The sequence below is a fragment of the Corapipo altera genome, unplaced genomic scaffold (assembly GCF_003945725.1).
Source record: "Corapipo altera isolate COAL_440 unplaced genomic scaffold, ASM394572v1 78, whole genome shotgun sequence".
Taxonomy (NCBI): Eukaryota; Metazoa; Chordata; class Aves; order Passeriformes; family Pipridae; genus Corapipo; species Corapipo altera.
The window spans coordinates 5718232-5735765 of record NW_020884904.1 but is presented as its reverse complement, the minus strand read 5'-3'; the positions used below and the strand labels follow the sequence as shown (position 1 = coordinate 5735765).

General features: G+C 37.9%; 1 protein-coding gene across 14 annotated transcripts in view; it reads left to right on the top strand.

Moving 5' to 3' along the window:
* Positions 1 to 17534, top strand: part of PLEKHA7 (pleckstrin homology domain containing A7) — a 157451-nt gene that overhangs the window by 45327 nt on the left and 94590 nt on the right. For 2 of the 14 annotated variants that reach the window (XM_027651102.1, XM_027651096.1), the window contains exon 1: positions 8569 to 8654. The exons of 11 other annotated variants lie outside the window; for them this stretch is intronic. In XM_027651102.1, the coding sequence (XP_027506903.1) occupies positions 8584 to 8654 (71 nt within the window). In that variant the 5' untranslated portion in view covers positions 8569 to 8583. Of the gene's footprint in view, positions 1 to 8442; positions 8655 to 17534 lie in introns of those variants that run through there. One more of the 14 variants, XM_027651100.1, reaches the window with a different exon arrangement.

Sequence of the window (17534 nt, the reverse complement as noted above, 5' to 3'; positions counted from 1 at the left end):
TCTAGATGCAGATTGCAGTTTATTAATTTCAGTTCTAGTGTGTGATTTCTTCACATGTTTGCTATCACACAATATAGGTGAGAGCCACTGAGAATTCATGGCTGACTGCTGAAAACCTGGTGGCAAATGTTACCCACAGAGTAACTGAAATAAGTTTGTCAAATTAGGTTTGTCATTATGGCTCCATGCTCTGCTTAATAGTTTATTTTGGTCTATGAGCTTTAGCTTACAATTGCTACCCATCTAGCCTTCTATGTTTAGAAGAAAACTAAAAAATAAGCACCGTTAAGTTAAAACAGAAACTGAGTTTTGGTTTTTATTCAAAAATCTCTGAGGGTGTGATGAGTGAGGAATGGGGAAGCTGCAGTGTAAAGCACACTATTGCTCAGGAGTTATATGGGTTGTGTGTGTTTCTGGACACAAGAGCTTCTGTCTGAACTCTTCAGTGATGCAGGTTTTATAAACAACAGCAAACTTCCTTTTGCTTTGAGGTACAGTAGTAAACAACAATGTTCCAGCTAAATCCCTGAGGAGATGCTTTGGCATAAAGGGTCCTTCTGTGAACAGGGCTAAGTTGCTGCTGGTACATACCTCCACTTATTCCTCAAGCTGCTCTGTGTTGGTCATTGTTAGAGAATAGTGTACTGAAACCTAATACCATGGGACATTTTGTTAGAGGGATGATGGCAGTATTAATATGTGAAGCCTGAAGAAGGATACTGTCTCTTGAGCATCCAGAGGAGAGTAGAAGGAGTGGAACCTTCAGCTATATATAAATGGGGAGTGACAACTTCCGGGAGGAGTGAAAGAGGCAAGAGAGGGAAGTGTCATCTCAATTTGGGCACAAAGCCTGGGAAGGTGTGCTTTCAAGTAGTGATGGGATGCGTGATTAGTACTTAAGCTGTGATTTTTTGACTTGCTGTAGCATTGTCGTGCATCAGGTGAAAAGAGGCTGTGCAGGCTGCCCTGTAACTCTTGGTAGCTGGAGTGGCTTTTGTGTAATACTGTTTAGATTGCCTCCCAAGTCAGGGCACTGGTGTTGGACTTTGAGCATCTTTACAGCCTTGCTGCTAATAAAGTTACTAAGAGCATTTTATGTTTGGGCTAAAAATAAATCTTGTTTAGATGATAATTTAATAACTTTTGCCCTTTTGTTCCAGACTGGAAAAAAAGACACTAAAAATATTATTTCTTAATCCAAGTAAGAATATCTGGAAGGGCTAAGGTAGCAAGCAGACATGTAGTCCTAGTAACTCCACTATGAATACTCAGATGTTTAGGGTAAATTCTAGAATATTTTTCTGGTATAGGAATTTTTAAAATCTAGCCTCACACTCTTGACCTGAAGGCTCAATCCAGATTTTACTTGGTTTTTTAAATGTACCAAAAAAAGGTTTTGTTATGAAATCTTGAAGTTCACTTTGTCAAATAGTGTTTAACTTTTTCATGTATGTTTTAATGGCTGATTCCTGGAATGTTGTTCAGAATACATGGAAGCTGGGGGCTGTCTAGAGGACAACTAATTTTGAGTCAGTGCTGCTGATGTCTCTGTAAGTGCTGCTGTTGTCTCTGTGTGACTTCTCTGTCTCTGAAGAGGAGCATGGAATGAAGCAGAGTTGTTTGCTTTGTATGTGGCACGTGGGAAGTTATTATCCCCCTGCACGCAGCACCGGTGAGGCTGCACCTCAAGTGCTGTGTCTGGATCTGGGCCCCTCACTTCAAAAGAAAAACATTGGGATGCTGGGGCATGTCCAGAGGAGGACAGTGGAGCTGGGGAAGGGTTTGGAGAGTAAGCTGTGTGAGGAGCAGCTGAGGGAGTTGGGAGTGTTTAGCGTGGAGGCAGGAGTGTGACCTTATCACTCTCTACAACTATTTGAAAGGACGTTGTAGGGAGGTGGGGTTGATCTCTCAGGCAACCAGCGACAGGACAAGAGGAAATAACCTCAAGCTGCACCAGGGAAGGTTCAGGTTGGACATTCAGGTTCATTTCTCAGCTGAAAGGGTGATCAGGCATTAGAACAGACTGTCCAGGGAGGTGGTGGAGTCACCATCCCTGGAAGTGTTCAAGAAAGGACTGGATGTGGCAATTAGTGCTATGGTGTAGTTGACAAGGTGGTGTTTGGTCACAGGCTGGACTCAGTCTTGGAGATCTTGTCCAACCTTAATGATTCTGTGATCTTGAGATAAGGCTTTTGGATGCAGATATGTGTCTGTACCTAAAATATTACCTACTGCTATGTCTTGCAGTTACGTTTACTTCACTATTCCTTCAAGGATGAATCTTTAATAGAAATAAATTCTTCAAATTTCAGATACTTTATACTTCAAGGCCCTTATTATTTCTACTTTATGGAGTTCCATCAGTCTTGTCAGCCTACATGGTCACAATGAAGTGTGTGTTGGCATTTCACCTTGCAAAAGATGTCTTTCTCAAGAATTTCATGTGATATGTAAAGTTCTTCAAAGGAACCTTTTTGCAACTTGAGAAAGCCAAGTCCTTTATAAATGTTACATGTTTTTGTATCTGGAAAATTAGTTTTGGGAGTGCACTTTTCCCTTTTTTAAAGTAAAAATGCAAGCATTTTGCTACTGAGAGGCTTAGCTAAAGTGAAGGAAAGAGTGACCTAGAGTAGCTAGTTTGTAAATATTTGTGCTCTGATTTCTGTCCCGGAGTGGATTCTCTGAGGTGCTGTTCAGGGTGTCTGAGCCAAGGCTCTGCTCTGTAGAGGGTGCTAAGCTCCACCTCTGATGCCAGGAACAAGGATAGATGATGGAGCATTACATAGTGTTTAAAAAGTCTTAAAACCTCTATATTATTTCTGGTGCTATTATGTGGTACTAACCACTAGAGTTCAAATCTCATGCCTGGATACCAAGGAAACAGTAGATCTCTCTCTTTTTTCTTTCTTTTTTTTTTTTTTTTTTTTTTTTTTTTTAAATTTTTAATTTATTTATTTATTTTATTTTATTTATTTTATTTTATTTTTTTTAATTTTATTTTTTCTATTTCTCCAGAACCTTTTCATCTGACCTACCCAACCTTTCAGTAACATGGGGCCCAACTGCAAATTTAATACTCCTTCTAAAGGAGATAGCACATATTTTTGAATCTTAGAGTGTCTTGCACTGGAAGGGGTCTTAAAGATCATCCTGTTCCAGCCCCTCTGCTTTGGGCAGGGACACTTTCCACTATACCAGGTTACTTAGAACCCCATCCAGCCTGGTCTTGAAAACTTCCAGGGGCATCCATAAGTTTTCTGGGCAACCTGTTCCAGTGCCTCACCACCCTCACAGTGAAGAATTTCTTCTTAATACCTAATCTAAACCTGCCCTCTCTCAGTTTAAAACTGCTACCGCTTGTCCTATCCTGACATGCCCATGTTATAAGTCCCTCTCTGACTTTCCTGTAGTCCAACTTTATCTTCATGCTCCAGTATTCAGTTTGAGAGGGTAGCTTTACACTCACATTTTCCTTCTAAAAATAAGTAAGAAACAGACAGGCTTGACAAACTAAGCAGAGATTCTTGCTTTTTTGAGGGAATCTTGCCCTTTGAATCACTTTTATGTCAGAATCATAAGACATACTTTAGGACGTGCAAGTATATGGACAGGGAGTATGCAGAGGAAATGTAGGGAAACTTGAGTGTCTTTGTGAAGTGTGCAACACTTAGTTGTTTAATCAAGTGTTGCTTGCTCTTTGGGACATTTACTTCTTTTTGAAAATCTTACTGGGAATGATGTAAAGCTGATGGAGGATGAGGATGGGTAACAGGTAACTATCTCTGGGCGAGATAAATGTGCTATGAAGCTGGAAAAGCATGTATAGACCTAGTGGGATAGTGCCATATATATGCAGCAGAAAAACTGTGTATGTGTATATATATATATATATGTATATATGTATATATATATATGTATATGCAGAAAGCTGCCTTAAGAGCAGGAGGGAAAGAGAGGCTGGAGAAATGGAAAGCTACTGAAAGGCAAACAGAGCAACTAGGTAATAGGAGGCCAGGTAAATGAGAAACTTTGAAGATGGGAAGGTGGGATAGGAGAGGGGGAGAAGGTAGATGGGTGTTTTGCTTTGGAGAACCCAGTTTAATTGAAGTCAGAATACAAACATCTTCATGTGCTGCCGATTTTCTTTCAGTGGTGGCTCACTTTTCTTGATTTTTCACTAGGTAGCCTACCTGAAAACAACAACTAACCTGCTTATTCGGTGTCTGCTTATGTGACAGTGATAATTTCAGTTTTCTTGAGAAACTAGGGTGATAAAGTAAATCTTAGTTGAGTTGTTTGACCAACAAGTTTAGGAGCGCAGCAGGGATTATGTATTATCATTGAACCCACTACTCTGCCTCAGAAAAGAGTGAAAGTCATCTATTGGAAGCTGGATTAGATGGCTTTCTCACATGTTTTTTTTCTCACAGGTACTGGTGTTGTTTACAAGTCCTCTTTCCTTCCAGTTGTCACTTCTGCATTGTTTATTTGTTTGGGGGGTGTGTGTTTGTTTTTGTCTCCCCCTATATAAACATCCAGTTAGTCTTTCACTCTGGATGAATTTTGAATTTTCAGTGACAGTGTCCTTCTTCAATTTCAAATTTGCCATTATTCTTCAGTATTGTTGAATATTTCATTATTCTTGTATTTCGTGCAGAAAGGAAGGAGAGACTTTCCATTATGTCTTCTAAGTACTGCTCATTATATTGAATATCTTTGTAATATTTTCTTTGTAAGTAATCCTGTTATTTTCAAACTCCATGTATTTTTTTTTTCTAGATTTCTTGTAATATTTTTTCCTTCTATTTTAGTGTCTAATATTTATGGTATTGTTGTTACAATAATTTCTGCGTGACACTTAATTCTATTTTTATGAATACTAGATATTTTATACACATTTTGATATATCATCACGTAATTGTCTACTATGTACCTGCTCTCAGTTCTAGACTTGATGAAGTTGATTTAGATTTTGGTAACGTGTTTAGTTTCTGTTTCTCCTTCAGCCTGACTTTTTAGTTTAAGCAAATTTTCCATTAGCTTACCAAGGATGCTCCTTGTTTGAAATGCCTGAAAGTGGTCATGAACTTACTGTTCTCCAGAGTTTCAGCCTGTCCTTGCTTTTGAAGTGCAGTTAGATCTCAGTTAAGTATTTCATACCTTTTCAAGTAGCAGCATTAAGTGATCTAACAGGTCTCTTCCTTCAGTGCTAAGGTCACTGTAAATTTTGGAACACACAGTATTTGTGCCTCAAACTTATTTTCTTTGTTTAATTTCGTTCCTGCAAAGTGATGAGTATTACATGGAATGCTGTGCCAAACAATACTAATGTGGTTATTTTTAAGTGAGTTTGCTGGCTCCAAAACACGGAAGTAAAATTCAGACAGACGTGAGTGCAGTTGGAATGAAACCCACTTGTCTCTGTCAGTGGAGATGGTGTTTGGCAAGTACGTCTGGATCCCGAAAGTGGTTCTGTTCTGTGATCCAACCTTCGTGTAGAAAGAAAGAAAAGGGACACTTGGAAAATGTTGGGTTTCGTTGTGTGGAGGCTTTGTCTTTGGTCCTTGCCAGATTTTCTCTTTCCCCTTTCTCTGTCTTAAGCCACACTTTCCCTTCCTATTTCCAAATGACTGAACTCAGGTTTGACGCCTACCAGTGAAGGATTGTGCTTCGGTGAAGATCATCTTAAATACAGTTTTTGTCTGCCTATTGTCATCTCGCTTATCCCCATCTTTAAATGCTATGTAATGCTATCCACCTATTTAAAAACTGCACTTTCCACCACATTTTAAAATTTAAATGGCTTTTATATTTAAATTTCAGAGCACAGTAATGCTTCTGTTATGTTAGAGCTAGGAGCAGGAGACTAAAAGAAAGCTGTATTCTGAATATTCCCACACATCTTTTCCCTCAAATGCTACAGCTGTTTTATCCTTTCATAAATCTTTAATCAGAGGATTTCAATACTTAATTACAAAAAAAAAAAATTAACCTTGCATCATTCCTTTGCTGTCAGCCAGTATTTTCCTTATTATGTGGATAAGCTAGGCATTAAGGGACTATGTGATTTTTGCAAAATGGCATAGCAAGCCACTGGCAGCCTCTAAGACTCCTGGTTTATAAGCTTGTAATCTTCTGACTTGACACTAACATTCTTTTCAGCTGGCAAATCCAGTGGAAACATCCTAAATCCTGTTTGGGACTAAGTAAGAAAGTTACTACATAAATGTGCTAATGCTGTTGTTATCAGTGTCGAGAAGACACCAAATAAAAAATTGAGTAAATATACAAAATAAAAGTGTGAGTGATTTAAGGATGTGCACACAAGGTGACTCCTCAGGGCCAACCACAGCAGTGTAGAGGAATGACTGGCATGTCCCTCAGCAGCTGTGGCCATAGGGGTGAAAGCTGGCAGTACTTACCCTAACGCCCCTCATTAGGCAAGGTGAAGGTGACTCAGACAGACCTGGTAGAGTTTTCTCTTCCTCTCACACGCACACAACTTTTTTTGCTGTTACTGATATGGTTTTTGAGAGTCTTGAGCTTTGAAGTTAATGCTCTGTAGTAAACATGAGGGAGATTATGCTTTCTCAAGTCTGTTTGTAAAAATTCAGCTGATACCACAACATTATTTGTGCTTGAATTGCCTTTTCAAGCTTTTTCTTTGCAGCCAGTAGAGAGAGAAAAAATTATGCAAAATGAAGTACCCAGGAGCTTCTTTGTTTTTTCCAGACATATCAGTTGAACAAATAAAATAAAAAAATTACTTCTCTGGGAAGACTGTGCTCTCTTTGTGTTGTCCTGGTGTTTTTATAGGACTTCAGAAATTGGTACCCTATCCAGTGACCTATGGTATCCATGTTGTTCTGTGTGCAAGTGTATGTTGTGTTTGTTGTGGAAAATGGCCTGTGATTCCCCAAGTTGTAGGTGGTAGGAACAGTCAATTGAGTGAGCTCTGTGTATAACAGTGTGCAGAGCTAATTAATAAGCATTCCCTTTTTTTTTTTTAGGTCTAGACCCTTATTGTATAGCCTGTGAGTGTTTGGGTTTCCCCACCCACTGTTTCAGCTCTATTTGAAATGTTACCACGTTTCACAAATAAGCTGCCATTTTTTACACCTTGACAAATAATACTTAGGCAAAGTGAGATAGCACAGTGGTGTTAAGGCACTATAAAAGCAGCTGAGTTACGCAAACAAGAAGCTAAACATTTCACTGAGATAGATTCAGTTTTAAGTATAAGGTATATTTAAGGTAGAGGAACAAGCTCCCATTCTTTTAAATCAGATTTTAAAAGGTACCTTGGATAGTGACAAAGTTTTGTACCTTTTTTCTAATGACTGAGATGTTGATAATGAACTAGAGATAAACCAGGAGAAACCAATTCATTGTTTTCCAAAACTGAGAGACAAAATTAAAATAACATGAGAGTAAATATAAATAGTATATCTTGGGGTAGAGGTATCAAACTCAACGTGTTTTCCAGTGCAGCTAGCACAGGAAATGAAATACTTAAAAAATCTCTTTTATTTAATATTTTGCTTAAACTAAGCAAATCTTCATGTGAGGGCACTGTACACCTTCTTTAAGAGTAGTGTAGGTACATAATCATTTAAGTCTGTTTGACATTAGTCATGCCACTGGGCTATGCTGTGACTACTGAGGTCTTCCTGCTTTCCAGTAGTCTTTTTCTCTTCTGGGGAAGCCATGCCCAAAGAAACTTTCACGCAACTTACCTCTGTACTGTATATCAAAAGAAATCTCACTTTTGATATTTCTTTGATTTAAACAGTAGTAAAATACTACAGGAATGCATGCACATAATTTTATTTCTGTATTCAGTAGCTTAAATAATGTGGTTTAAGATTCCGTCTCCTATCCTTCCCTCTTGCTTTCCCATAGTTGAGAGTGTAGCAGAAGAGGATTCTTTTTTAGCAGGGGAAGCTCAGTATGATTTTTTACATTACTGCGATGTGCAGTGCAATCTGATGTTGCTTATGAAACAATAGTATGCAGTGTACATTTAACTGAAAATTTCAAATGAAGCTTTTGTCACTAAGTTCAAGGTCATGGATCTCATGCATTTTCAAGGAAATTCTTGTAATGGGCTCAAACCATGTTTCACCTGCAGTCTGGCTCTTCATTAGCCGATCGGAGGGATTTGCAGCATTGGCAATAAGTTCTGCTGGTTGCTGGCTGCCTGCCAAGGCAGAGCTGCTGTTCAAGGCAGCAGGTCTCTGCCTCTCGCCAGCCTGAAAGGCACTGTGCTTTCAGGAAGAATGCAGTGCAGGGCTTTATGTCGAGTCAAAATCGACGGGCTGTCCTTGCTTTACTGAAACAATTGCGTGTTTATGGTTTTGTAGTACGTGATGTCATGAGGGTGTTGGCTTTTAGGAATTTCACTACTGAGGAAGCAGTTTGAAATGCAGGCAGAATCCTCAAGACCTTCGAATATGCACTTGGTTTCTTTTTAGTTAGCTTTGAACAAAGGTTCAGATGGATACGTACATACATATTTTTTTTGGTAAGGACTTAACATATGGAATATAGGAGTGCTTTAAGTGGATACAATACCTGAAGGCAATGTCGAGTCAGTCTGGATTTTCAAACTCTCTTCCTCTACCAGGATATCCATTCTACCAGGTGTCATGCAGGTATATCTTGTTTTAAGTTTCATCTTTTAATGCACTTGTATATAGAGCTGTAGCATGATGCTTGTATTAACAGATTTTTTGTTTCCGTATCTTTGTTCTCTGAAAAAAAATTATGAAATTGGAGAATTAAGAAGCTGAAAACCATAAATACAGTTTTAGAATGCTTTGTGTCTGACCTTATAGTTAAGTTCACATTTATTTAAGGCTAATGTTTTTTATTTCTAAACATACTAAATATTTTGAGAGGTTTTCTAACTGGAAAAATGAAGTTGTAACCTTGGAGATTTTTTTTAAGTGAGTTGTGTATTCAGGTATTTCAGTCGTTTATTAGGAACCAGATACCTACTGTTGAGAAATGGAAATTATACCATTAATAATTTAGGTCTTTTTGTGCATAATTAAGGTAAATAAACAAAAGTACTTACTGTCATTATGTTTTTAAGACAATTCACACAAAACATGCACATGTGGAAAGGTGATAAATGCCAGTGTTGTGCTAAAGCTTAATCGTACGAGCTTCTTACTGTTTTATCCTTTTGACTCAACAGTCCTGTTGTGTTAAAAATCCTTGCTTCTGAAAGTGCTGTATAACAGTTTGCTAGTGAATGGGTTGGATTCTAACCATGAAATTACTCTTCCTGCTGTAGAAGACTGTAATATTGCATAATAATTAGAGAGAATGTGTTACAGTACTTCTGTGGCTGAAAGAGCTCAGGTTTCTGGCACACCTTAATACAGGAATGTAATCTCTGTTTATTGTGTCTAAATCTGAAGTCCCTGCCTCTCATGCTGCAACAATAACAGAGGGAGGGGAAAATCTGAGTTAGGACAGGAGTTTTGTGCTATTACTCATCTTCCTGTAACACATATGAAGAGAAGGATAAGAGAATAAGTTAATTATTAACATATACAGATCCAGAGAATGAACCTGACAAATAAACTTCATAAACTGCAGCATAGACAGTGCTATGGGTTAGTTTTGTAAGGCTGCAGTGATAGTCACTTATAAGTAGAAACAGAAGTGGTTTTGCACAGTGTTCATTTAAACACTTTTTTGTGTCTTTCTTGATATAAATGCCTGCATTTATTTACATCCTTGTATCTCTGTAGCACTACCAAGGCTGTCTGCTCAAAGGTACCAGGAAGGTTTTATTGAAACTGGAGTTGACCATTTAGAGGTCGACCACAGTGATTGCTCATGGTTGTTTGTCCTTTGGCCTAACTTTGGTGGATGCTGAAGTCCAGTAGCTTTTCTCCTTCCCCCCCCCCTTCCTTTTTTTTCTGATAATAGGCATGAATAAACTGAAAATTAAAGACAACACAAATTCAGTAAATGGTGGTTAATGTAAAAGCCTTCTCTTCCCACCAGTGTGTTAGGTTAGTCAAACACACAGCTTTTCACTGCTGCTCCTTGAGATCTGCATGACCAGAGCCACCACCCAACTCCCAGATTTCCACAGTGACCTTCTCGACAGAATGAAGGTCTCGTGAGCAGGTTCCAAGTCCTTGCCTTTCTGCCGTGAAAAGAGAGAGATTGAAGTTCATGAACTTTTGGATCCCTGTGGCTTATCTGCATATTGGTTTTAATACTCTCCTTTCTGGTTTTTCATTTTTTAAATAGTTATTCAGCATTTCAATGAAGCCCATGTTTAAGAGTTTTCAGATAAGATAATTAGTTTCTGTGATACACAACTGAGCTTATTAAAATCCTGTTTTATGTTTGTAAAATTGGGTGGACTTACTTCCTTTCATGCCTAAGTCATTCTGACTTTGCAACTCTTTTTGTTTCAGTATCTAAAAAGAGAAATTCTTTACATAGTGTACAATCACTGATAACTATGTAAAATCAGTATTCCTGCAGTCGTTTTAGAGCTCATCCTCAGTGCAGAGTTCACTCAGAATAGTAACATACATCCATTTTTGTGTGGGGAGTAATGTACTTTACACAGACAGGGCTGAATTAGGGTCTTCATTCCACTCCAGCTGGCATATTCTGGTGAGTGAACTTTTTCCAGTAAAAGAAATAGGCAGCGGGTCTACTGTTTATCATAATTTGTTTATGATCTCTATGAGTGGGAAGGTTAGACTACATTATGCTCAATTTGTATCTTAGCAGAGACCTTAACCTACTGTGGCTTGCAATTGGGATGGCATGGAAGTCCTGGACAGAGTTTTGGAAAAACTCTGTCTTCAGGAAACTTTTTGTCTTTTTTCTTGTAGTAAAGATTAATTTTCTAGAGATCAAGTTACCATTGGGATTGCATGGTGTTCAGAATGGATTGTGTTTTATGTTATCCATAAGGAGTAATAGTTTTGGAATAATATTTTTGTGGAAGTGTTGTCTGAAGTATTGGTGGCAACCTGTTCTGGAAGAGTGCACAGTCAGTGTTTTGTTCATTTATGGTTTTCTAAGATTGCTTGGAACATTGTTTATCTTGGAGATGACCAACATACAGTGTCCAAAACTAGGTCACTCAGGGTGGCACAGCCTCTTGGATGTCTGTGGATTATGGCATTGCGTAAATCAGGAGTACAACGTAGGCACTCTCTTTTTGAGCCATATTGTAATTAATTTTTGGTATACCTTGCAATTCACAATTGGTGTTTCTTGGGAACTTTTTCATATTTGAACAAAATTAGCAGATTAATATAATTCATATAATATAGTTATAATTATAATATAATTATTTGGAGTGTGATAAAAAATACCCTCTTGTTTCTTTTATAAGGGCACAACGTAGGATCTGATCTAGATACTAGTTGTAGAAAATGCTCCACATGATTGCAAAATGCTTCCTCGTAATGTATCATCTCTGTTCTGTTACAGATTTGGTATTTAATGTAGTTCATCTACTTTAAGATAGGTAGCAGCAAATCTAAAATTAGTGTTGACTGTTAAACTTTAAATGGTAGTCAAAGCACACAAGTAAACCTGCCGTGTGCCATCACAGAGGCTAGAGTGGCATCAGCCGGGCAGCTTGTACTTTTCACCTGCTTAAGGTTTTAGTGTTGGGTTTTCTTTGTATGTCATATGGTGTAGAAGGAAGTCTGTTCAAAAGTCTTGGATAATGTTTGATTTTCATAAACTTAATCAGTAGAGATTAAGAACAAAAGCTGCACTCATGTCTTTTTCCCGGTTACCCTGGTATGGCAAGAGACCTTTATTGTAAGAACATTTGCTATCTCTCATTGCTTTAGGCTGCCAGACTAAAAGAGCGTAGTCTTGTGAGAGAAGACATCTAGTATCCTAACCATGTTTGATGAGGGAAGCCAGAACGTTCAGCTCCACTGGGATATTAGCAGATTGTAGCCATTTCAGAAAACAGTTGTTGTTTTTGTTTGCCTTAAAAATGTATGTTTAAAGCCATTGTTGAGTAGGAGGATGTTTTTTGAGTAAGAGGAGTTACATCTCTTTCCTCACGTGGAGATGTGAGATAATACAAACCCCAGCCCTGTCTCAGCTATGGGACAATTTCTGGTGTTTCTTTGATGTAGTTGGAGTTTTGCTGGTGGACTGTGATGCTCTTCATAGGAAGGCTCCTATTAGAAAGAATCATCTTGTTTCTGACACAAATGCGTAAGGGTAAAGGCATGGATGTTCTGCATAGCTGAGTGATTTTACCATATTCAGTAGTTACATTCAAAGTGGCAAAATGGTTTTTAGGTTTTATCAGGGCTGTCATAGTCCTTTGACCTAACCAATATCAGAACCTTCTGCATCCCTTTGTAATAATAGAATTTCTCCTTCTAGCAAGGTTGATGGAAACTGTGTTCACAATGAGGAGTCTGCTGTTCAGATTAAGACTTCCTTGGAATTGCATATGCTATTTTACCTTTTCTGTCTACTAATAAAGAAAAGAGAAGAAAGAGCTATCCAATGAAAACTTGTGATTTTGATAGTGAAAACTTGTAATTTTGTGAATTTGAGTTAGTTGCATCCATGCAGTTGATTCCAAATGCAGTAATGCAGATCCCACCCAGTCATAGCAGTATTGTAAGTAACCTATTATAACTGGGCAGGGCTAATGTGTGGAAAGGGAAGAGATTTTGCAGCATTAAGCAACTACTTTTCTTTTGAGGAGGGAACTACTACCCACTTCAAATGCTGGTCTTTTATTTGCATCCATTTCTTAAATTAAAAAAAAAAAAGCTGCTGTATTTTGGACAGAGGAATAAATCTTGATCACCTCCATGTGTTAGAAGACAAGTGAAGGCTTTTAAAGAAAAAAAATTACTGAGTTTTCTTTGGAGCATAATCTGACAAGTTTGTAGCATAAAGTGACAAGTTTAGCTAAACTAAAATCTTCAAGAAATAATGTGCCCAGGCAAATCATAGTCAAGAATAACAAAAAATATATATAACAATATTTACTTGTTTGGTAGTGTTAGTCAAAGTCCTGGGTGACTATTTAATATTGCTGTTCTGAATATTCAGCAGTATGCATGTGTATGACAGGGATTTAAAGTTGCATTTTTGTTGGAATAACTAAATCAGTTGAACAAAACTTCATGTATTTTATTTTCTTTGTTAGTTCAGAGCTATTCTCTCTCTCCTGTAGGGACAAGGAGAAAGGGAGGGGCAGAGTTTTTGACAAAATTGACAAAATGTATGCAAGAACATGGTGTGCTAAATTCGAGCTGCCCTTAGAAGCTGTTTCTCCATAGAACTTGATTTTTATATAGGCCTACAACAGAATGTAGCTTTCATGTTAGAAGAGGGAGATTGGTCTCTGCTTTTCGGGAGACTAATTCCTTCTTCAGGTCTTGGGAAGAACTACTAAAGAAAGCTGGTGCTGTAGGAATATATTAAATTCAGGCTTAAGTAAGAGAGGGAATGATTAAAGAGGACAGTTTTATGTATTTTATTCTCTGCAATTTTTAAAATGTGGGCAGGCTATTTTTATATTAAAATGATTTAAACATGGTATATATAATTGCTTTATAGGTAAATGAAAAGATTGCTTTTAAGCAAAAAAAAACCCACCCTTTTTTTTTTCAAGGGCCTCATGATTAGAACGTCAGCAGTTATTTGGGCTTGACAGAACAAACAACACATTAAAAACCCTTCCATAATAAAAAGTAACTCATTAAGCAAGATTGAACTTGAAAAAAGAGTTTAGCTTGCAGGGAATATATCTTAAGTACAGACTGCTCTCTGAGAAGACAAAATGATAGGAAAACTGCTAAAGATGAGGCAGGTTGCAAGATCATCATCTCTAAATTTTGTGTAAAAAATTTTGTGTCCAGAGGATAGAAACATGAAATGGTGAGTGAGAGATGTTGATTAAGGTGTGGGCTGGTGGCATGGTTCCTACCTGACTTTCCTCAGTTGCTTCCTTGGAAGAATGGAGCTGGTAAGAATGCTTTTCTTACAGAATACTTCTGAAATGGCAAGTCTCTTCACTCTTCCTACCTCTTGCCTCCCCCAACCCCCCTTTTTCCCTCACTCTGTTTTGTTCAATTTTTTTTCTTTAAATCTCCCCTTTTTTGTCATATGGGAACTGGAAACGAAAAGCCTCAGCTCTGTGTGACTCACCAGTAGATCAGCACAATCCCGCTGGTGATCTCCAGGCCCAGGTGTGAAGCTGCGAGTGTGCTGATGCTGTCCCACTGTTAAACTGAGCACTTGTCAAACTGTTGGCCGTGGTGTGGTGCCAGTTTCGCCTGTGTTGAGTTATACTGGGTATTGCCTTCTCTAGGCATGTGTGTCACTTCTGACTTTCTTATCCCAAAATACCTTCTGGCTCCTCAGGTCTCTGTTCACATTCCGAGTGTGGCTCGGGTTACGCTTGATGGAAAGGGAGTAATCAGATGAATGCGTGACTGATTGCAACAATTCATTATAAGTCATTCTGTCAGAAAAGAGGAAACTGAGGAAAAATGTGAGCGTTATGATAATGTTATCTATTAAGTGTCCTTAAAAAGAGACAGAATAATAAACTGTGTAGTGCAAAGCAGTAGCTCTTATGTGGACTACTTATTTTTCTAATTAATTCTGACTGAAACTTTGAATATTTCTCCTTGTTTACCTTGTGCTATCTGGTATTTCAGGCTCTTATTCACAGAAATGTAATTGTAGTTCTTCTAATGACATTGATATTTGTCTGGCTGAACCAGTTACAGCAAGTTCTGTGTAGCTTTTTTCTTAACAGCTATTTTCTAACATATTATTCATTATAAAAAAAAAGGAGAAGGTCTAGTGTAACTAGACATTCAGATGTAAGGTATTTTGTACTGTCATTATTCTGAGGATTTCAGCATGAAGGGGCAGTTTGTTTATTTTTGGAACACTGTGCAATATTTCTGTTGTTTAAGGGAAATTTGTGTACGTGTGTTCCAAAACAAAAGTCATCAGTTGGTATGAATATACACTAACTTGGTTTCCTGAATGATGATTGTTCAGAATTCTGTTTGGTTCTTCTCTCCTTTCAGTTACCATTTCTGCTGCATCAGTTGACAAATCTGCTTACGGCATTAAGTTAACGAATTGTCATAGTTCGTAGTTTAGTAGTGTGCTTCTCAAGATTTACACTGTGATTGCTTCTCTTAGAGCTGAAGGTGGCGGGATACCCCTTGGTTGCTTTTAAAAATCCTTACAGGGATGTGTCTGGAGCTTTTCTGAGATTTACCTGGTGTGTTGAGTAGGCCCAGATTAAGCGGTAAAACATAGGTCACAAAATCACCCTGTGATGTTGAGAGTTTATGGTCTTAATACAGTGGTTTTGAAATTAAATATGGAAACTAAGTTTGAATCTTAGAAATTGGACCTAAAGAGAAACATTGTTCTTTCTAGTATACATAAACATTGACTTATAATAAATCCTGCAGTTTAAAGGATGTTTGTGAAGCATTTAGTTGATAGTTTTAGAAGTGTAAACTAGGAATTTGTTACACTTTGGTATGGAGAAAAAAAGTTGAAGCACTGGCAGAATATTTGTAAGGCATAAATTTGCAAGTTTCTTCTTTATGCAAATTCAAAACTTATTAAATCATAAATGATGGCATTGCAAAAGCTTAAAAGTTGCTTCTAAAACAATTAACTATAGGAAAATTAAAACCCATGTGGTGATTTATGTTGAAATTTGAATAAGTGTCTGCTAATATTTGAGTTATAACAAATTGTTAAGTATAGATAGTATCTATTCAAATCAGATGTGGGTTATATTTAGTCTCCCTTCTTATGCTGTTATTTTGGCAGGTGTATGATTTATGACATTGTTAATCCAGTTTCATGGGTCCTGCAATGCATATGAAGGACATCTTCCTGCAGAAAAAGAGCATAAATTTGAGCACTTGGTAAATGGATACTTGTATATTCCATTTTTAGAGTTTTTGCATAAAACTAGTCTACTTCTTTCTCACATGCTGAGGAGAGCCATCTTAAATTAAAGAGAGTTATCTAAAATAGACAGTGTGTCCTGTTGACGTGTAAATGTCTCTGTTAGCTGCTGAGATGACTGCAATGCAGATAATGCTGATGGTGCTCTTCTTTTCAAAATTTACATCAGGTTTTCAGCTCCTGCAAGAGGTTTCATTTACTCATGACTTTGGGTAAGGAATGATCATGTGCTGAAGCAAACAATTACAGTGGAGAGGACTAATGGCTGAGATTATGACCTCATGTGGGGAGGGTGCCAGGGCACTACATAACCGTGCTGCTTCCCTGGCAAGTCTGTCTTAGATATGACTTGCCCCAAGTGACAAATCAGGTGATGTAGAGCTCTTTCTCAGAAATTAAGACCCATGCCATTTCCATACATTATTGCACTTTAGTCTCTTTCCTTGGAAACTCTTGGATGTTGTACCTTTAAGTTTTGCTTGTTGTGACATTACTGACATTAGTTGTCTCTTCCCTGTGGCTACTGCCTTCTCCTGAAGTGAGATAGCATCTCTACTTTTTTCTTTTACTCTTCAAATTTCAACCGTGCCTGCACTTTACTACCCCTTTCCCTAAGGTGTTGAAGACCTGTCCATTTTCCCTTTGGCTTTGCAGAGCCTCCTGTTAGAGGGCTTGTCTGTCTGCAAGGTTATTGTAACTTTCTTGGAGCTTTATAGCACTTCCCCTCCTCTTAGTCCCATTTAGGTAATCCACATTTTACCTACTGCTTTAACTACATTACCCGTTTGAAAAATCCGTTTCTTGGCTCTCCTGTTAAACTGCATCAAGTTCAAGCTTGTCTTTCTTGCTTTAAGACATGCCATTAGCTCTGTCCCCACTCTGGTTTCTTACCAGGTTACTCCCTCTGCTTAAGTCTATTCGGATGTGGATGTAGTAAAAATTACTTGATTTATGCTGGTCTGCTATTTACCAGGTAAGATTTGAAATTTATCCTGCTTTATAGAATTTGTAACTCTTGGTGTGTAAGACTAAGTATTCACCCACCATTGTTCTGAAAATGTAATTGTCTGGTCTTTCTCAGCCTATTTTGGCTTTTACTGCTTTTCCTTCCCTCCTCCTGTCCCCTTTCAGGTAACATTTGGAGTGTTTTCCTTCATTTTCCTACAGCCATTCTGTCTTTTCCATTGCTCTTAAAGAAAAGGTTGCCTGAAGGGAAGTAAAAGACAAACTTGGAGCATTACCTATAATTGTGAAGTCTTTTAATTGTGCCTTTGTCTTCTGTTGGGGAAGGTGAGGTTTGAGGTGATTTCACAGATCCAGAAGCATTGTTCACAAAAGTTCCTCCGCTGTGAATTGTTCCCATTAATGAAAAGTCAGCATGTGCGTATCGATTAGAGAAATGTACGTATACATTGCAAATCAACTGGATTTTAATTAGAATGATTTTCATGGGTGTCCACAAGGTACTCCTGTTGTTTTAACTCCAGCTTTTGTGAGCTATTCAGTGATATCTAAAGAACAGTAGGAAGTGTTGGTATAGC